The following is a 21,459-nucleotide window of genomic DNA, read 5'->3' as shown; positions in this document are numbered from 1 at the left end:
ACCGTGACTAACCAATTAGACGCATTCTAATGCATCTTTCTCCTAATATTCTCTTTCTTTTGACTTACCAGTAATTCTTTCACTCTTTTCAGTGTTTCCATATTATCCATTTTACGTATTTTCACTTTCCAAAGGTAATTGTTTTTCCTTTTTTGTGTGTGGTCGTTGTTGCTATATTTAGACGGCAAGCTTCCAAAACGACTGACAGTAAAATATATAATGGGGAATTTTATATGCAACTGTTAGTACATAATTTTTAAAGTGTTTATAAACTGCAAGTTTGGTGAAATGCCACACTACCATTATTGGGATCCATTTGTACAATTACCTGATTACAAGGAATGTCTCGATTTGGCATTCTGTGCTAGCTCAAATTCACTCAAAGTATTTGAATTGAGTATTTAACTCAATAGCATGGTGGAGTAGGAGATACAGGCATTGGGTTCCAGATTGGGATCTGAGGTGCAGACTTGGGCAATGGAGGTGCCAGGAGGGTTGTTCTCATCCACGTGGACCACTTAGGAGGACTGATGGAAAACTGGAGCATTGTTGTTGACATCGCCACTGTGCTGTGTGATGCTTCTGCTGGAGGAGAGTGGTGCCTTACTTCTGTCAGCAGCTGTGATGGTAACATTGCACTCCAGGGTTTGCTCCCACTCTAGGGCCCCATCTGTTACAAGCTTGTAGTAATTATTGGTGAAAGATTCAATTCTAAAAAGTGTATTTTCTTGTACCAAACATTTGACCTCCCTGTTTTCTCCTGAATCTGGATCCTGTTTTAAACAGAGCAGTTACTATCTGAGGTGCAGAATCTGCAGGAATTATTATGAAAATAGAAGTAAAAATAATCTCTGGGGGGAATTCCCTGGCAGTCTAGTGGTTAGGACCCCACGCTTTTACTGCCAAGGTCGAGGGTTCAATCCCTGGTCGGGGAACTAAGATCCTGCAAGCCGCCAGTCGCGGCTAAAAAAAAAAAACCTCCAGTACTTTGTCATCATCATCTAGAATTTTGATCCCAACTACACTGGGAAACCAATCCCCCCCCACACCCCCATTCCTTCCTTCAAAAACTATGGAATACTTTTTAATCTCTTCATATTCCGATGTACTTAAGGTTTTCATTTCTCCTCTACCATGATCAAGGCCAAACTGGATATGGGTACTCTGGGCTGCAAAGACATTCTTGATCTCCACTTTGATGCCCTTGTCCAGGTCAGTGGCCCTCAGCCTCATCATGGAGGTGCCTAGGGGCATGTCTTCTCGAAGGCTGACCCTGTATACATTCTGGCTGAAATTGGAGGTTGAGGGGTTGTAGTTGGCGTCGACCACCAGGGTTGGGATCCGAGTGGCTCTGTTTCTGGTGCTCCTCTCCATCTAATGCTGTCAGGACTAAGTGATGCGACCTCTGCTTTTCCCAGTCTAGTGGCTTCTCTAACACAAGTTCAATCTATTTGTTTCCACTGTTGGTCTATTTTACTTGGAAGACAAATATACAGTTGCTGTTAGGGTGATAACTTTGTAAAGGAATTGCTTCCATCATCAGGATCTTTTGCAGGTACTATTGCAAACCTTGCTCCAGGCTGGATCAACTCACATATTTAACTCAATAGCACTCCTGCTGAACTGGGGAGTATTATCGTTTACATCTTGACTATCTATATTAACATGAAAAACATTTAAAGGATTCTCAACTACCATTTATAAACGTATGATACGAAGTATAGTATGTTGGCATATCTGCTCCAGGTCCATCCTGTTACTCACAAATAAATCCCCACTTTCTTCACTTGGAGTGAGGTATTCTTTTTCCACATTAACTTGCAGCTTCTGAGCCCATTAAGTCCTGGACACCCAGCCCCAGATCTCTGGCAAGGTGCGATTAGGAAAGTCACCCCGCGGAAATATTATGGGATCTCCTTGTTTACCTCTGTTTCTACATGGGCTGATAGCACTGCTCTGCGTCTCTACTCTAGAACTGCAACCTGAAGAAATTAGAGGTCAAGGTTCTGAAGAATTGAGAGCAAAGAGAAAGATGTTTCTCACTGGAATTTGCAAGTTGAGAAGCAGTAGTACAGTTTTATTCAAGCAATTAAATATTCTTCGAAGTTTATATTCTCAATGACTCCAGCATATGAAACCAAAGCAATGACTTCTTTTTATTTCTTCTAGACATTTAAGAGTATTTTTAGATTGAATCTCTCTTTTTATTTTTATTTTTTGGTGGGGGAAAAGGCTTTACTCTTTTCATATACACAGTCTCAGGATGAACTATTGGTTGGATCTTCAGCTATAAATATATAGAAAGCTTCTAGCAAGTTTCACAACATAGAAATCTTATGGATTGTGGCACCTATTTTAAAAATTTGATAAATCTTCAGTTCCTTATCTTTATACAGATAGATCAGAGAGTTGGCTCTTATTAGGAGTTTGATGTAGAGGGAAAGCACACGTAAAATGGATTTGCACTATGATTTTTCCCCAAGAGATTACTTTCTAATCATTGAATCAAGCGTTTTTTTGAGTATTTAGAAGGTATACAAACCACTGTGTGCAATTCTTCAGAGACTTAAAGATGAACTAAGAAATTATGCCTGTCCTCGATGATTATTAAACATAGTAGATCTTTTTATGGCTTCTCTCAGAGAAATTGTGGAGGTACTGATTTCTTTTTACATATAGATAAATTATTTTATCTCCTCTATGGTCCATCTGATGGCAATTTCATCACATCTTCCTGAACTAGAGCTCTTCCAATTTGGTATCCAGAAAACGTATCCTCTATCAAAGAGTTTTTTCAATTATCTTTGCCATTGGCTATCTTTTCCTATCAGTGTTTTAAAAATGTGTCCTAAAGAGTGTGCTCTGTTACTGATAACTTTTCATTAGGTATGGTTTCCTAAAAATGAACTCCAAGTGTAACATTAGAGAATAAATCTGTCTCTTTCCTAATATATACAGTCATTAGTTTGATCAACATCCCGTCACAACTATGTGTTTGCTTAAAATTTTTAAAAATAGCTTTATTGAGGTATAATAGATATACAAAGAGGCACATATTTAATGTGAAGGCGTTTACTTTCTTGAACTTGATATCTTGCATAAGGAAAAAGCAGATTTTTCACCAGAACTAATCAATTCATGATCACAGCTATACTCTGTGACATATAACTGAGAAAACTGTAATACAATCCACTCGTTTATCATTAGTCTTCTAATGCAGCTTAAAATAATCTATGGGTTGAGTAGTCTCAACAAGTTGTACAGACTCAGCAAGGATCCTAGGCCATTGCTGCTTCAAGGAGGGTATCTCTTATAGAATGGAAATGGGGGAAGAACGATGATAGGTTACATTCCAATTTTAGGTGCTATAAAATAGAGGAGCTACAACTTTTAAGTTATAGCTGAATACTTTAACTAGATTAAGTGAATGCATACCCACCTTCCATATAACACAAAGGAAGATAAGAAAAGTCCTTGACATAATTTCATTACTGAAACCAGAGGAAATAAAATCCAAGCCCATTGTCCAATTACTCTAAAAAAACCAATCAACAAATAACCTAATTATCAATCCTAAATTATCAACAAATATCCTAAAGCTAAGATTGATATTTTGTGCAGCCATTAACTTAAATTCTCATGTGGCCAAAACCAAATAGCTCCAGCTTTCAGATTTTGGTGATCCATTTTCCATTTAAATCATCCTAGCAATTCTATTGGAGTAAATTGGTCCTTAAATAATAAGTTACACAGGACCCTTGTTTAAGTTGAACTATCATTCAGAGAGAGAAAAATTAACATTCATAAAATTGTCTCATCAAAAACAATCTTCCCCCTATCTTTCATGACCCCAAACAGGGCCTTCTCAATCAAGAACGTGCCTAAGCACTTAAGATTTTTACAGTAGCTTTCATAAAATTGTTAGAGCAGTTTTACTTCCACTCACAGGTCATCCCATTGTATTGTCTGGAGGAGTACACAAATCATTATTACTTTTCCCAACAGAATGTCAAGTGTACTGATATTGAAAGCAGGACTCCTTTTTCTATCAACAATGTTAAAAAAAAAAAAGGACTACTGTTAATTAAGTACATATTATGAACCAGACGGTTTATATGTTATCACTAGGCTTCACCACAATCTTTCAAATTACATATTGCAATCCCTATTTTGCTGAAGCTGAAAGCAATTGAATAACATCAAAGGTCACACAGTTAGGAGTTACCTCGTTACATAGCTGCTGTTTCTCTGTCACACTACATCTTGGAATACTGATATTAGGTAATCCCCAGAGCACATACATTTGTTCATTCATTCACTCAGCAACTATTTAATGAAGCCAATTTAGCTCATACTGGAAGCATAATTGAGATCACTGATACCTGAGATACAGCCTAAGGGTCATCACTATTCATTGCCCTAGCTCTTAATGATTTGTCCCTAAATCAAGTTACATGAACAAAGTCAGCGTAATTGGACTATACTAGTTTAGCTTCCCAAATAATTTCTATTGTGTGTTACGTCTTTCATTTTGAATCAACAACCACAAGAAAACTGGCCACGTGATAAACATTTTGATAGCTTTTACAAAACAACAGAAGTTACATTTCTCTCTGTTTTCCTTGGTATTATTTAGAAAGCACTACTTATCAAATTCCATTTGGAACTTAATGTCAATATGAAGTTTGCCATTTTAGATATGCTCAAAAACTTCCTTCAAGGGGCAAAGGTAAGCTGGAATGAAGTGAGAGAGTGGCATGGACGTATATATACTACCAAATGTAAAATAGATAGCTAGTGGGAAGCAGCCGCATAGCACAGGGAGATCAGCTCGGTGCTTTGTGACCACCTAGAGGGGTGGGATAGGGAGGGTGAGAGGGAGACGCAAGAGGGAGGAGATATGGGGATATATGTATATGTATAGCTGATTCACTTTGTTATAAAGCAGAAACTAACAGACCATTGTAAAGTGATTATACTCCAATAAAGATGTTTAAAAAAAAAACTTTCTTAAAAAAAATAAGGCAAATAGATCCACTCTATATTTCCTTTTTATTTTAAATTTCCTTTTTTTGTCTTGGCTGTCAAGAAGCATAAAGTGACATGTGAATTTCAGTAGCAGTAACTGCTTCATTTTAGGGCAACTTGATTATCTTTCATTCTCCAAATCGTTTTCAATCTCTTTTATAAGTCTTGGTTTTAATTACCTATTGTATTTTTGAAAACAGATAGGCAACAAGTCAGGAGAAAATAATTAGGATGTTATGATTTCCTTCCCCTTTATAGAATTCACCAAAAGAGGGCTTCCCTGATGGCACAGTGGTTGAGAATCTGCCTGCCAATGCAGGGGACACGGGTTCAAGCCCTGGTCTGGGAAGATTCCACATGCCGCGGAGCAACTAGGCCCGTGCGCCACAACTACTGAGCCTGCGCTCTAGAGCCCATGGGCCACAACTACTGAGCCTGCGTGTCTGGAGCCTGTGCCCCGCAACAAGAGAGGCCGTGACAGTGAAAGGCCCACGCACCACGATGAAGAGTGGCCCTGGCTTGCCACAACTAGAGAAAGCCCTCGCACAGAAACGAAGACCCAACACAGCCAAAAATTAATTAATTAATTAATTAATTAATTTTTTAAAAATCCTTAAAAAAAAAAAAGAATTCACCAAAAGAAACCAGGCTTCTCACAGGTTACAGCAATGCTTTCCCAAGAATAATATATTTTAGCATTTGATTTCTGTTCAACATTCTACAATAAGTGTAAGGTTCTCAGGAAACAGAATCTGTGCATTTTCAAGAAAATTGTCCGTGTGTGAGAATTATGGGAAATTTTAAATAAGAAGAATTACTACAAATTTACCACGATATCAAAAATGTGCTCAAAACACAATCTGTTAACTCTGAATATTCCACAGAGTCACCATAATATCGTCAGTGTGGATAATGGGCAAAAGAAATATCTAAACTGGAAACACATATAGACTTGTATTCCTGAACTCTATAATGGGGATGAAAAATGAACAATCTCTTCAGTTTTTCCTCATGACAACATTTACACCGTGCATATTTCAGTGAGAACGTTTTAAATGCATAAGAAATAAACTCACGATATTTGGAATTTCATGAATGATGTGAAACCATGAAGTAACTTAGGACACTGAGAAAGTATAATGTATGCATCCCTAATAACCAGGATTATTGCATTTGAAAAGAAACTAAACGCAATTCATATATTTGTTAGGCAATTTCATGTGTAGTCAGAAGCCGCTCTATTTATAATAGTTTATTTAAAATATCATTCATATACTTTTGATTGAATTAGATTTATCCCCTCTAGAAGAATCTGTGTTCTTAACAGATAAATTGGCATCAGACGTTCAACATAAACCTGCTGGACGGCCGATGGGAAATAAAAAGAGCAATCAAAAGCAGGAAGAGCTGTACAGTTGGTAAATTAAATTAGAAAAATTATATAGAGTATTAAAAAGTACTGTATAAAATGGATATAAAATTTTATATATAACATACAAAAATACATTTTAAAAATTATTATAAATAGACGTGAGGAAAAGCCTGAAGGAAGTCGACCCGGTTGTCAATGGTGTCTGCAATGTTTATAAAAATTTCTTGCTGTCTGTTTTATAAATTCCGAATAAATACTAATTACCTGTAATAAGAGATATCTTGCTCAAAGCTCAGAGGAGAATGTTTGATATGCACTCACCTGAATTAATGCACGATTATCTTTAGAAAACACGGAATCGCCCGAGAGCAAGACAGGCTCGCTTTTCTCACAGCTCTCCTGGCTGATGAGCGTGTCCGCGTAGTTGGGCTGCGGGAAGATCACGTGACTCCCCCGCGAGTCCGCTGTGAGCGAGACCTCGTGGGAATAGGTCTGCAGGAAAGCCCGCACCCCGTCCACGCCCACAAAGTGAGACGTGGGCACACCCGCTAACCCGCCTCCTGAAGCCTTGAGCAGGCGCGACGTGTGCCAGCGCCTCAGCCTGAGCGCCAGCAGCACAATGACAAAGGCGAGGAAGACACAGGAGACCGCAGCCACCGCCACCACCAGGTACAGCGTGAGGCCCGAACTGTCGGGGCTGACGGGAGACTCAAGGCTGCCTAGATCAGCCAGGACGTCGGGGATGCTGTCCGCTACTGCCACTGTGAGCGTGACCGTGGCCGAAAGAGCGGGCTGGCCGTGGTCCTGGACCGCCACCACCAGGCTCTGCTTGAGTGTGTCACTGTACAGCAGGGCCCTCGCTGTGCGCACCTCCCCCGTGTGCAGCCCCACCGCGAAGAGCCCCGGCTCGCTGGCCTTGAGGAGGCGGTAGGACAGCCAGGCGTTCTGGCCTGAGTCTCTGTCCACAGCCACCACCTTGGTCACCAGGTAGCCGGGCTCTGCGGAGCGGGGTGCCAGGTCCACGCCCGTGGAGCCATCGGTGGGTACGGCGGGGAAGAGGATCTCTGGCGAGTTGTCGTTCTGGTCCATCACGAACAGGCTCAGCGACACGTTGCTGCTGAGTGGAGGGTCCCCGCTGTCATGTGCCATCACTTGTAGCTGCAAGTCTCGGAATTGCTCGTAGTCGAAGGAGCGCAACGCATACAGGACGCCAGTGTCTGAGTTTATGGAGACGTAGGAGGACAGGGGAGCTCCCTGGAGGCTGTCCTCCGCCAGGGAGTAAGTGACCCGGGCATTCTCTCCATAGTCGGGGTCATGGGCGGTCACAGAGACGATGGACGCTCCTCTGGGGTTGTTTTCTAGGATATATGCGGAGTAGGAGGCACGAGAGAAGGCGGGTGGATTGTCGTTGGTGTCTGCCACGTTCAGGGTGATGTGAGTTTCCGTGGACAGGGGCGGACTTCCTCGGTCAGTGGCAGTCACCGTGATGTTGTAGCTAGGAACCAGTTCTCTGTCTAGGAGTGTGTCTGTTACTAAACTATAATAATTTCCATAAGCCTTTTCTAATTTAAAGGGCAGATTCCCTTGGATGAAACAAATCACTTGTCCATTTTCCCCAGAGTCTTGATCGTTTACATTTAGAAGGGCAATTAACGTCCCTCTGGGAGAGTTTTCCAGAATGGAGCTGGAGAGAGAGGTGACTACTACTTCAGGGGCGTTATCATTCACGTCCAAAACTGTAATGAGGACTTTGGCTCGTGCAGAATATCCTGCGTTATCCATTGCTTGCACTTCCATCTCGTAGAATCCTGATTCCTCGTGGTTCAACTCCCCTATTGTTGAAATTGTTCCTAAATTACAGTCTAGCTTGAAAAGTTGGGCCGCTTTGTTGTCCACATACCGGAAGGAATACATCACTTCCGCGTTGGCTCCTTCGTCAGGGTCGGTGGCGTTTACCAGAAGCAGCTCAGTGCCCACGGCCACATTCTCCGGAACGCTCACACGGTACTCGGACTGAGCAAACGCTGGTGCGTTGTCGTTCACATCAACGACCATCACATGGATGCGCGCGGTGCCAGTGCGGACTGGATAGCCCGCGTCGGAAGCCGTGAGAACCAGGTGGTGAACGGCCTTTTCCTCGCGGTCCAGGGCGCGCTCCAGCACCAATTCCGGATATTTATTACCATCCGCTCCGCTTTGCACGTCCAGGGAGAAGTGAGTATTACTACTGAGCTCATAGCTCTGGAGTGAATTCTTCCCTATATCCGGATCCCAAGCGTGGGGAAGGGGGAACCGCATCCCAGTGGCTGCATTTTCACTCATTTTTATTTCTAATTCACCTTCCTGGAAATACGGGGCATTATCATTAATGTCCCTCACTTCTACCACTACCCCGTATATTTTCACTTTATCCTCCATCAGAATCTCCAGATTTAGTTGACACTTGATGGCCCCCATACAGAGCTCCTCCCGGTCTATCCTGCCGGCAGTGACCAAGCTGCCGCTTCGCGGATTCAGAGCAAAAAGTTGTGTCCTACCTCTGGAGACGATGCGGACTCCGCGCTCCTCCAGTTCCCAGGGCTCCAACCCCAGATCCTTGGCGATGTTCCCCACCCTAGAGCCTTTCTCCAGCTCCTCAGGAACCGAATAGTGGATTTGGGTGCATCCAGTTTCCCACTGAACCCCCAGGAGAACTCCCAGCAGGACCAGCTTTTTGCAGTCCTGGTGCAGTCGCGCAGGAATCATTGTCACTTTCCTTGAGGATTATTTCCAATTCTTCCCTTGATCACCGAAGTCCGGATCAGCTCATCCGTCCTTAAAATCCGACAGCTGGGGGACCCGAGCTCTTCCAATCACTTTGCTCACAATCCCGGAGATGGCTAGTTTCTATCCGTGCTTTGTGCTTCAACGCGAGTGCCCGCCTAGCAGGATCTCTCTCTGCTTTTCTCTCCCTGATTGGTGAACAGCGGCGCTCAGAGTCCTAACCAATTACTGCACAATCTTGATCTCCGGGAAAGGATTTTGGTTTTCAGACCTTAAATAGCTCCACCTACTGTTCTCCAGATAGGGATGGAAGTGGAGCCAACCAAAACTACAATATTCATCTTACTTGGAATTTCAGTGAGCTTCTTTTTATTTCCCTAGAGTTTTCATACAGAGTCACTTTCTTGAGATTATTTTCTGTACCTGTAGGCGTATATCTGATCTTTCCAATGAGCTTTTACATGAATTTGAAGTTTCTATACACAGTAAATTTAGCTGTATATTTTAGTGCACCTGCTTTGATATCACCCCCACCACACATACACACCTATTATGGGAATCTCCTTAGGAGTTTCATGTTTTGAGAAATTATATAATAGAATAATTTAAAAATTCTCACCCAGCTAAAATCTGTGGCAAAATTTTTTGGTATATTTTAAATTTGCCTAAATGGAAGAACTACTTTAACATGTGGTTGACATTTAACATTTTAAAATCAAATTTTCACAATAATATGGAAACCTAAAAATAAGAAACTTGATTGTACACATTACCAGAATCACGCCTCGCGGGAAATCAAGTGAAGAAGACACAGTAACATTTTTAGAACAACACGGAAGCATTCCAACTAGCATTTGCTTGAAATAAGGGTAGTACTCTACTAATATATTTCAAAAGAATATTTAGTTATCTTTGATAAAGGAGGCAGGAATATACAGTGGAGAAAGGACAGCCTCTTCAATAAGTGGTGCTGGGAAAAATGGACAGGTACATGTAAAAGTATGAGGTTAGATCACTCCCTAACACCGTACACAAAAATAAGCTCAAAATGGATTAAAGACCTAAATGTAAGGCCAGAAACTATCAAACTCTTAGAGGAAAACATCGGCAGACACTCTATGACATAAATCACAGCAAGATCCTTTTTGACCCACCTCCTAGAGAAATGGAAATAAATACAAAAATAAACAAATGGGACCTAATGAAACTTCAAAGCTTTTGCCCAGCAAAGGAAACCATAAACAAGACCAGAAGACAACCCTCAGAATGGGAGAAAGTATTTGCAAATGAAGCAACCGACAAAGGATTAATCTCCAAAATTTATAAGCAGCTCATGCAGCTCAATAACAAAAAAAAGAAACAACCCAATCCAAAAATGGGCAGAAGACCTAAATAGACAGTTCTCCAAAGAAGATATACAGACTGGGGCTTCCCTGGTGGCGCAGTGGTTGAGAGTCCGCCTGCCGATGCAGGGGACATGGGTTCGTGCCCCGGTCTGGGAAGATCCCACGTGCCGCGGAGCGGCTGGGCCCATGAGCCATGGCCACTGAGCCTGCGCATCCGGAGCCTGTGCTCCGCAACGGGAGAGGCCACAGCAGTGAGAGGCCCGCGTACCACAAAAAAAAAAAAAAAAGATATACAGACTGCCAACAAACACATGAAAGAATGCTCAACATCATTAATCATTAGAGAAATGCAAATCAAAACTACAGTGAGATATCATCTCACACCAGTCAGAATGGCCATCATCAAAAAATCTAGAAACAATAAATGCTGGAGAGGGTGTGGAGAAAAGGGAACACTCTTGCACTGTTGGTGAGAATGTAAATTGATACAGCCACTGTGGAGAACAGTATGGAGGTTCCTTAAAAAACTACAAATAGAACTACCATATGACCCAGCAATCCCACTACTGGGCATATACCCTGAGAAAACCGTAATTCAAAAAGAGTCATGTACCAAAATGTTCATTGCAGCTCTATTTACAATAGCCCGGAGATGGAAACAACCTAAGTGTCCATCATCGGATGAATGGATAAAGAAAATGTGGCACATATATACAATGGAATATTACTCAGCCATAAAAAGAAACGAAATTGAGCTATTTGTAATGAGGTGGATAGACCTAGAGTCTGTCATACAGAGTGAAGTAAGTCAGAAAGAGAAAGACAAATACCGTATGCTAACACATATATATGGAATTTAAGAAAAAAATGTCATGAAGAACCTAGGGGTAAGACAGGAATAAAGACACAGACCTACTAGAGAATGGACTTGAGGATATGGGGAGGGGGAAGGGTAAGCTGTGACAAAGCGCAAGAGAGGCATGGACATATATACACTACCAAACATAAGGTAGATAGCTAGTGGGAAGCATAGGGAGATCAGCTCGGTGCTTTGTGACCGCCTGGAGGGGTGGGATAGGAAGGGTGGGAGGGAGGGAGACGCAAGAGGGAAGAGATATGGGAACATATGTATACGTATACTGATTTACTTTGTTACAAAGCATAAACTGACACACCATTTTAAAGCAATTATACTCCAATAAAGATGTAAAAAAATAAATAAATAAAAATTTAAAAAGAATAAAAAAAAGAATATTTAGGATCAATACCCTGTAATAAGCCATGATGGAAAAAAATATGAAAAAGAATATATATATATATATATATGGTATATGAATGACTTTGCTATACACCAGAAACTAACACAACATTGTAACTCAGCTATACTTCAATTTAAAAAAAAAAGAGAGAGAGATTGTTTAGGAAAATTAGAACCCAAAGAATATTATAAGCTTACCTTTTTCTGGGAAACAAACCTAATTCCAGTTACTGAGATTCACTGGTAATACATTGGAAGCCCATCAGAATACAGGAAAAAAATCCTCACTGTTGTGCTTTCATGTGTGTAAATATTTAGATTCTGAGGATAAACATGTTTGGCAGGTATACCATAAAATAATATCTTTAACACTGGGATGAAATCTACAGGTAGCTCTGAGAAAAGGTAGGGCACAAAACTGATCTATTCAATGGCACTCAAAGAATCCCTAGCAAATTGTACCTAGAGTAAAGAAAAGCCTTAAGAAAAGCCTTATATGCCAAGATATTGATGTTCTGAATAAGAGAAACGCCCACAGGAAAAAAATATTATGCTTCCATTAAAATATTTGAATGGCAGCGGCATCATAATACCCACTTCTCACAGTAAGAGAGATTTTGTTTGTGGATAAAGAATAACTCATGAAATTGTCAAAATATTTAAAATACTTGAGGGTTAATAATGGAGTTACTGACCCACTGAGAAAGGGACAGAAAGGACTGAGAGAGGGCAAACAAAACTGAAGTGATAGTAGGTATAATCTGTTTAAGATTTTCTTTCCTAAATATTGGTTTAAAAAATAAACCAAACCCATATGCAGATGAAAGGCATTCATTGAAACTCACGTAAATGGAAGCAACAGAGCTACAGTTTAACTTGTTATTCTCCTCAGTGACACTTACTACTAAAAGAGCTTCATTAGAAAGATCTTGCGGGGGCACCATTTCTGGGGTCATGGTGAGAAAACTGAACCTTGTTTTCTGAGAATCGTCAACGTAACAGATTGTAGGAATAAGGCAAGGTTCCCTTGTTGTAGTTCGGAGAAACCCCTGGACCAGTCTTAGAACAGAGATCAGGCTGAAAGCAGCACCAGGTGGCCAGGCTAGAGGAGCGTCGCAGGCGCAGAGCAATGGCCAGAATCACCACGAGGAGGAAGAGCCCCGAGATCAAGGCCAAGGTCACCACCAAGTAAAACTGCAGCTCAGCCTGTGGGTCAGTGGGCTCAGAGTGGTCACTGAGGTCCGGCAGCGCCTCCTGCAGGCTGTCCGCGAAAACCAGGAGCAGCGTGGCGGTGGCCGAGAGGGCCGGCTGTCCCCCGTCGCGCACAGCAACCAGCAGGCGCTGGCGGGCCGCGTCCCTGTCGCCCAGGGCCCGCGCCGTGCGCACCTCGCCCGTGCGCAGCCCCACGCTGAAGAGTCCGGGCTCGCTGGCCTGCAGCACGTGGTAGGACAGCCAGGCGTTGTGTCCAGAGTCGGCGTCCACCGCCACCACCTTGGTGACCAGGTAGCCGGGCTGCGCGGCGCGCGGCACCGTGTCGAAGAGCGCCGAGCCGTCGGGCCCCAGCGCCGGGTACAGCACCCTGGGCGCGTTGTCGTTGCGGTCGCCCACCAGCACGCGCAGGCTCACGTTGGCGCTGAGTGCGGGCGAGCCGTGGTCGCGGGCCCGCAGCGTCAGCTCGAAGGCGCGCAGCTGCTCGTGGTCGAAGGCGCGCTGCGCGAACATCACGCCGCTCTGTGCGCTCACGGACACGTAGGACGACAGCGCGCGCGACTCCAGGTCGCTGGCCAGGATGGAATAGGAGACGTGGCCGTTGGGCCCCAGGTCGGGGTCGGAGGCGCTGACTTGCGCGATGGAGGCTCCAGGCAGGTTGTTCTCGGCCACGTAGGAGGCCTGGTGGAAAACCGGAGTGCTGTCATTAACGTCGCTGATGTGTAGAGTGACACTTGCGCTGGAGGAGAGTAGCTGCTTGCCCCTGTCGGTGTCTGCGATGGTGACTGTGTACTCTAGGGTCTGCTCCCGGTCCAGGGCCCCATCTGCCACAAGCTTGTAGTAATTATTGGCGGAAGATTCAATTCTAAAAGGAGCTCTCTCTTTTATGAGACATGTGACCTCCCCGTTTTCTCCCGAATTTTTGTCATATGTTGCGGACAAAGCAATCACAGTTCCTGGTTCTGCAACCTTGGTTATGGAACTAGACACCGAAGGGAAAACCACCTCTGGGCCACTGTCGTTCTCATCTAAAATTTTCAGTATAATTTTACACTCGGTGGCTATGCTTCCACCGTCCTGGCCTCTATGCTTATAGTATAACTGCTACTGCTTTCAAAGTCTATAGGGCCTTTGGATTTAATTTCTCCTCTTTGATGATCTAGCACAAACATATTTGCAATATCTCATAGTGTTTTGAAGGAGTAGGTGATCTCTGCACTGATGCCTTCATCCTGGTCAGTGGCCTTCACCTTTAGCACCAAGGTGCCTGGGGGCGAGTTCTCACGCAGGCTAACTTTGTACACATCCTGACTGAACACTGGGGGGTTATCGTTGGCATCAGTGACCTTGATCCTGAATTGAGTTTGCCAGTTCAGACCGGATCACCCCCGTCCACTGCTGTCAGGACCAGGAAGTGAGAGCTCTGTTGTCCCTGGTTCAAAGGCTTCTCCAGCACTAATTCTGGGGAATTCTTGCCTTCAGTCTTACCCTCAACCATCAGAGAGAAATGCTCCCTATAGCTGAGTTGGTACCTCTGCAGAGAGTTAAGCCCTATATCTGCATCTATAGTTGATTCCAGGCCAAACCGCGTTCCTGGAATTGCAAGTTCATTGATTTGTAAAACAATGCTATTTTGGGGAAAATGAGGTGGATTGTCATTTATATCTTCTATCATCACGTTTACGTGAGAAACATTTAGAGGATTCTCTGCTACAATTTCTAAAGGCACGACACACAGAGGGTTTTGGGGGCAGGGTGACTCCCAATCTATTCTGTCACTCACAAGTACTTTCCCATTCTCCATGTTTACAGTAAAGTATTGTTTCTCTGCACTAACTCTGAGGTTGCGGGTCAATAAATCCCGTAGATGCAGCCCCACGTCAGCGAGATTCCACACCACAAAGCCTCTGTCCATTTCTTCTGGAATAGAACAGCGGATCTGTTCGGAGAGTGCCCCGCATAACAAAGGCATCAAGAAAGGGAAGATTACTTGCCCCCGCTGGGTACCGCTCCTCTGCTTCCCCTTATTTCCCATCCTTCTGTGCATGCTGCAGGCTCCAACGTTAAGAAAAGATGATTTATAAATTTCGTTTAAAATACCTACATCGACTACATAGAAAACTCAATGCTCCCAGTTTGAACACATCCCAATCTGTATTCTGGAATCAGATTTGCCAAGTAGAGAGCCTGAGTCCAGGCTACTCTCCTTTCCGACTTGCTTCTGTGACTACACAAGAAATCACTGGGGTAGACACTGGACGCTAGCTCTTGCAGCGCATTGGCCAACAGCGGCCCTTGGAGCCTATTTAGAAAACTGCAGTCAGAAGCCTTGTAAATAATGGGATTTGGTATTCCAACAGATATGTTGAACTGATGTATATAGGGAATGAGGCAGTTTAGGAGTTTTGGATAGGTCTGTTTTCCAGTGTTTACTACCAAAGAGGGTTCCTTAGAGACGGGATCCTATAGAAGAGCCATTAACCTAGTAATGAGAAAAGCTTGTCATTTTCTCATTAGAGGCAAGGCACATATTGGAAGAACAAGGCAAAGTCTCCTCTCCAGATTTAGAACAAAGACCACGTGGAAAAAGAGCCCCACCATGTGGTATGAGGAAATTTTGACAGCCATGAAATGACACCCAGTATTATCTTCAATCTGATATGGGTATGATTTTCCTCCTCCTTTCATCAGAGGAAACTGGAGGAGAGATCAAAGCTGTATAGGTTTTACTCAGGATAAGGATAGCCAATACCATAAATTCTTCTTGTTACTTATAAAAGAGATTTATGAAAAGGATTATGAAGTGTTTTACACTTTCATCATAAAGAGAATATAAAAGCATACCCTAGTAGGTTACTATAGGAATTTAATGACGTGAAATGGGAGGGTTTTATTTTTATCCTTTTATTTAACTGTACCATACGTTGCCTCTCAACAGAACTTTATCACTACCGCTAATCAAAACAACCTTCTTAATCTCAAGTGTCAAAACCAACATTTCCTTTTTATTCTCTAAGATCTTGGTTGCCAACTCCTAACAAGTTCAGACTATGTTAAAAAAAATATGAAACAACCTCCCTCTTCCAGCAAACACCTCATATTCTTTTTATTCATCTAATTTCAGTTCAAGTAAAAGGCCTTAAATCTTTTTTCTCAGTTTGGAATCCCATAAGCATAAATTCTATCCCTAGATGCTCAAAACACTAACATCTTTCTTGATTTCAAGACAACTTTAGGCATCTGTTGCAGGACTTCCCTTTCCTACAGTTGAAATTCTTTTTGTCCAAACATTAGATACTCAATTTTTAGTTAACTATAGTAAGGTCAATTCTGAAATGAGAAGGGATATCTTGAAAGGGAACATGAACATGCAAGTAATTTGCACCAAATATCTAGAAGTGGTGTGAGAGTGCTGAGCTGAATTGACTGTGGAGATGATTCCTGAGATCAATACCCCAGATAAGTTTCCTTCCCCCCCTTGACTTTCCTAAACATTGCTGCAGATAACACATTATTAGGTAACTATCAGGGCTTCAATAACAAGTTGGTTCTGAATATAAGAATCGAGTATACTTATATTTTAAAAATGAGTTTACATGAAACTAACACAACATTGTAAATCAACTGTACTTCAATGTTTAAAATGAGTTTACACACAGATTTAGAGAATAGACTTGTGGTCGCAAAGGGGAAGAAGGGGTGGAGGAGGGAAGGATTGGTATTTTGGGATTAGCAGATGCAAACTATTATATGGATGGATGGATAAACAACAAGGCCCTGCTGTAGAGCACAGGGAGCTATATTCAATATCCTGTGATCAACCACAACAGGAACAAACATGAAGAAGATGATATACATGTATAGCAGAATCACTTTTCCGTGTAGCAGAAATTAACACAACATGGTAAATCAACCACAATAAAATTTTAAAAAATGAGTTTACAAAGGAAATGAAAAAAGGGAATCCAAGACTCCTAAGCATAGTGAAAACAAACAAAGATATCCAGAGGAATACCAGCTCAGTCAGTCTCATGGATTCTAAGTATCCACTCCACCTCTTATATTCACAAACTGTTCCATACAAATAAATCTGAAAAATGGAAGCATGTCCAGCAGATTTGAAAATAACTTTTTGAGAAGGACTGGATCAAAATTAAAAGCTATTTCTGTAGGAGAATTTACTACATTAAAAAAAAAAACCTGCAACAGGAGAGGCTACAGCAGTGAGAGGCCCGTGTTCCTCAAAAAACGAAAAAAAACCTTCAACAATACACAGACGCTAAAGTACAAGTAAAAGAATAAAAGAAAAACACCAGTTCTACAATTCAACTATTTCTTCAGAACAATCTAATGACTTCACTGTAGAAGTAGAAAAGATGTCTAGAACTTAAGACGAAAAAGTGTGCTCTATATTTCCACTCCCAAGAGACCCTCATATCTAAAAGGTAGTCAGTAGGCCTTGTTTTGGTGGGGTAAATAAATGAGACAAAATTGAAATAATCAACAGGATCTAAATGTATTACCAGCCACCAAAAATCAAAACAGAATTGTTTTGTGCTCAGAGAGAAGCGTATGTGTGTAAAAGTGTATATGTGTGAATGTGTGTGCATATGTATTATAGAAAAAGAGCTAGAGTAAGTAGGCTATTGAATCAACAGGCTCAAATGTGAACATTAGAAGTAAAACAAATAATGGTAGAATGTAATTATAGATCAGTGGAGGCAATAAGAGGTCGAATTGATGTTTATGAATCATTAATTTGAATCATAACCAGTTTACATTGATAGTCAGACACTGGTGATAGAAAAATATTACTAAAATTCAACTTACAACAAAGCAAGCCATGATAACTGAACTGGACCTTTGAATTAAAACAAAGAAACAAACAAAAGAAGCTGACAAGACCCAAAAAAAAGCCTTTCACAAAACCTTTCTGAAAATTGATGAAAGGTAAATTACAGAAACTCACGTTTCGCTTTAAATATATAAGAACATATGCTCCACCCCAAACAGTTTTTATAACAGGCTCGGAAAAAAGTAACTTAAAAGACCTGTGCAGAGATATCAACAGTTGGGAGGCAGGAAATAAATCTCACCTGATTACTGGTAGGATCACATTTGCCTAAACCGGTAGCTGAATCTTCAGCTATCAAAAGAGGCTCGCTTTTCTCACAGCTCTCCTGGCTGAGGAGCGTGTCCGCGTAGTTGGGCTGCGGGAAGATCACGTGACTCCCCCGCGAGTCCGCGGTGAGCCAGGCCTCGTGGGAATAGGCCTGCAGGAAAGCCCGCACCCCGTCCACGCCCACAAAGTGAGAGGCGGGCACACCCGCTAACCCGCCTTCTGAAGCCTGGAACAGGCGCGACGTGTGCCAGCGCCTCAGCCTGAGCGCCAGCAGCACAATGACAAAGGCGAGGAAGACGCAGGAGACCGCAGCCACCGCCACCACCAGGTAGAGTGTGAGGCCTGAGTCGTCGGGGCTGGCGGAAGATTCAGGGCTGCCTAGATCAGCCAGGACGTCAGGGATGCTCTCGGCCACGGCCACAGTGAGTGTGACGGTGGCAGAGAGAGGGGGCTGGCCGTGGTCCTGGACCGCCACCACCAAGCTCTGCTTGAGCGCGTCTCTGTCCAGCAGGGCCCGCGCTGTGCGCACCTCGCCCGTGTGCAGCCCCACCGTGAAGAGACCTGGATCGCTGGCCTTGAGCAGGCGGTAGGACAGCCAGGCGTTCTGGCCTGAGTCTCTGTCCACAGCCACCACCTTGGTCACCAGGTAGCCGGGCTCTGCGGAGCGGGGTGCCAGCTCCACGCCCATGGAGCCATCTGTGGGGACAGCAGGGTACAGGATCTCGGGTGCGTTGTCATTCTGGTCCAGCACGAATATGCTCAGTGACACGTTGCTGCTGAGCGGTGGGTTCCCACTGTCATGTGCTGTCACCCACAACTGCAGTTCATGGAATTGCTCATAGTCGAAAGAGCGCAGTGCATACAGAATGCCGGTGTCTGAGTTTATGGAGATGTAGGAGGATAGAGGTGCTCCCTGGAGGGTATCCTCTGCCAGAGAATAAGTGACCCGGGCATTCTCTTTGCTGTCCCTGTCGAGTGCAGTCACCGAGAAGAAGGAGGCCCCTCTAGGATTGTTTTCAGGAATGTAGGCAGAGTAAGAGGAGTGAGCAAAAGTGGGCGGGTTATCGTTGTCATCTGCTACATTCAGTGAAATATGAGTTTCTGTAGACAAGGGTGGACTTCCCCGATCTGTGGCTGTCAATGTTATATTATAGCTCTGTACCTGCTCCCTGTCCAGTGCTCTGTTTGTTATCAACTTGTAATAATTTCCATAAGTCTTTTCTAATTTAAAAGGCATATTGTTAGGAATGAAACAGGAGACTTGACCATTTTCTCCGGAGTCTTGATCTTGCACATTTAGAAGAGCAATCACAGTACCTGGAGGAGAGTTTTCCAGCACTGAATTCATAGAAGATGTGATAGTTATTTCTGGAGCATTATCATTCACATCCACAACTGTGACCAACATCTTAGCAGTGGTGGAGAGACCTCCACCATCTTGGCCTTGAATTTCCATCTCATAGAATCTGTATTTCTCAAAATCCAGAGAACCTTGTATTAAGACTTCTCCAGATTGAGAATCCAACTGGAATATCTCAGAAGCTTTGCTTTCCATATTCAGGAATGAATATACCACTTCCCCATTGATTCCCTCATCTGGATCAGTTGCGTTTACCATAAGCACCCGAGTTCCGGAGCTGAGGTTCTCAGGAACACTCACTCCATATACAGACTGTGTAAACTTTGGGATATGGTCATTTACATCGAGAACCACCACGCGGATGGAAACAGTGCCCTGGCGGATGGGATCTCCTCCATCTAAGGCTGTGAGGAGGAGATGGTGAGCAGCCTCTTTTTCCCGGTCCAGGCTCCCCTCCAGCACTAGCTCAGGATTCTTGGCCCCATCCGTTGTGCCTCGCACTTGCAAAGAAAAGTAATTATTAGGGTTGAGCTGGTAGCGCTGGAGGGAGTTCATTCCCACATCTGGATCCCTAGCATTAGGAAGAGGAAATCGCGATCCCGGAGTTGCATGCTCACTGACTTTTATCTCTACTTCCTCCTCCCGGAAGCTGGGGGCGTTATCATTAATATCCATTATTTCCACCTCCACTCCGTAAATCTTAAGGGTATCTTCCACAAGTATCTCCAGGTTTAAAAAACAGGAGGAAACCGCCTCACAGAGCTCCTCCCGGTCTATCCTATCAGCAGTGATCAAGCTGCCACTTCGCGGATTCAGAGCGAAAAGCTGAGTCTTTCCTCTGGAGACGATGCGGACTCCGCGCTCCGCCAGCTCCCTGGGCTCCAGCCCCAGGTCCTTGGAAATATTGCCCACGAAGAAGCCTTTGTCTGTCTCTTCCAGCACCGAGTATCGGATCTGCCCAGCCCCAGACTCCCGCAGCGTCCCCAGGAAAATATACAGTAGGACCAGCCCGCTGCGGTCCAGGAGCAGTTGCCGATTCGCCATGGCAGTGGCTGAGCCTATATTCCGCGGTTTCTTGAGCTGTTTGGTTCTAAGATGCAGCTTATGCATCTACACAGTCACTCGCCAAGTACATCCAAAATATATTAGAGAGCGAAGAGAAGTACTTTTAAGTTTCCAGCATCACGATCTGTGAGTATCCACTTCACTCTGCTTTGTGTTGTAGAGGTAGGGGAGGGAGGGACTCTAGCTCGCAGCTTCCCGTTTCCCTAATTGGTGAACAGCGGCGCCTAGAGCCCAATCTTATTATTGCAACGAGAAAGAAAAACTCAACTAATGTTGCTGTTCCTGAAGTTATCACACTTACCTCTTTGAGAATCACAAGTATTTGTAAAGCTTAAAATTGCAGACAATAAAGTATTATGTAATGGGATGTTAAAGGTTTACCAAGAGCACTTATGAAAAGAGTGATTATTTAAAAGGCTTGCTAATTAAAAAAAATTCAAATACTACTGGAACTGAAAACTTGCAGGTTAGATTTGGTTCCTCCTGATTTTTACTGACTGAAGGGAACAGCATTTGTGGTTGTGTAACTAGCACGGTTCCAACAAAATCAACAGTTAGGATTATGACTATAATTCTTACCAATGTTTATTGAGTAAAATAAAGATAAAATGTTTGAGAAAATTTGGATGGCATTAGGGTTGTCATTTAAAATACCACAATATAAATATATAACTGTATTCCATATCCTTAATTAAAAGGTGTTCTATTTCATGAAAAACTGACCTGAGAGTGCTCTATATATTTTACCTTAAAATGCACTTGAGTGGTAGAGGGAATGCAGCATTGTAAACTTTAGTCTTAATAGTAATACCCATAGGTTTGAATTAGATTTTAGGAACTTCATCAAGAGAGGGAATCTAGAAACTCGAAATAACAGTGCTATATTAGAATATATTGGCACATTGGAATATAAAAAGCATGGTTTTAAATACTTAC

General features: G+C 43.0%; 2 protein-coding genes and 1 pseudogene across 6 annotated transcripts in view; all 3 read right to left on the bottom strand.

Moving 5' to 3' along the window:
* LOC111183016 (protocadherin gamma-C3) overlaps positions 1–21,459 on the bottom strand; it is a 110,171-nt gene that overhangs the window by 70,056 nt on the left and 18,656 nt on the right. The window contains exon 1 of one of the 5 annotated variants that reach the window (XM_089909405.1): positions 18,073–21,452. The exons of the other annotated variants lie outside the window; for them this stretch is intronic. Coding sequence (XP_089765531.1) covers positions 18,073–20,568 — 2,496 coding nt within the window. The 5' untranslated portion in view covers positions 20,569–21,452. Of the gene's footprint in view, positions 1–18,072; positions 21,453–21,459 lie in introns of those variants that run through there. 5 annotated transcript variants of the gene reach the window in all.
* On the bottom strand, positions 165–10,754 carry LOC149749674 (protocadherin gamma-A12-like). The gene has a single exon (XM_089909410.1). The coding sequence runs from the start codon at positions 9,143–9,145 to the stop codon at positions 6,686–6,688; it is 2,460 nt and encodes an 819-aa protein (XP_089765536.1). The 5' UTR covers positions 9,146–10,754; the 3' UTR covers positions 165–6,685.
* On the bottom strand, positions 10,891–18,044 carry LOC111182993 (protocadherin gamma-B5 pseudogene; annotated as a pseudogene).

The sequence above is a fragment of the Delphinapterus leucas genome, chromosome 3, assembly GCF_059928025.1.
Source record: "Delphinapterus leucas isolate spDelLeu-1000000601 "Yukka" chromosome 3, BTC_Dleu_Yukka2, whole genome shotgun sequence".
Classification (NCBI taxonomy): domain Eukaryota; kingdom Metazoa; phylum Chordata; class Mammalia; order Artiodactyla; family Monodontidae; genus Delphinapterus; species Delphinapterus leucas.
This window is presented reverse-complemented; position numbering and strand designations above follow the sequence as displayed.

Excerpts from the sequence above, each read along its gene's own strand:
- LOC149749674 (XM_089909410.1), bottom strand. The coding sequence starts at position 9,145 with ATGATTCCTGCGCGACTGCACCAGGACTGCAAAAAGCTGGTCCTGCTG.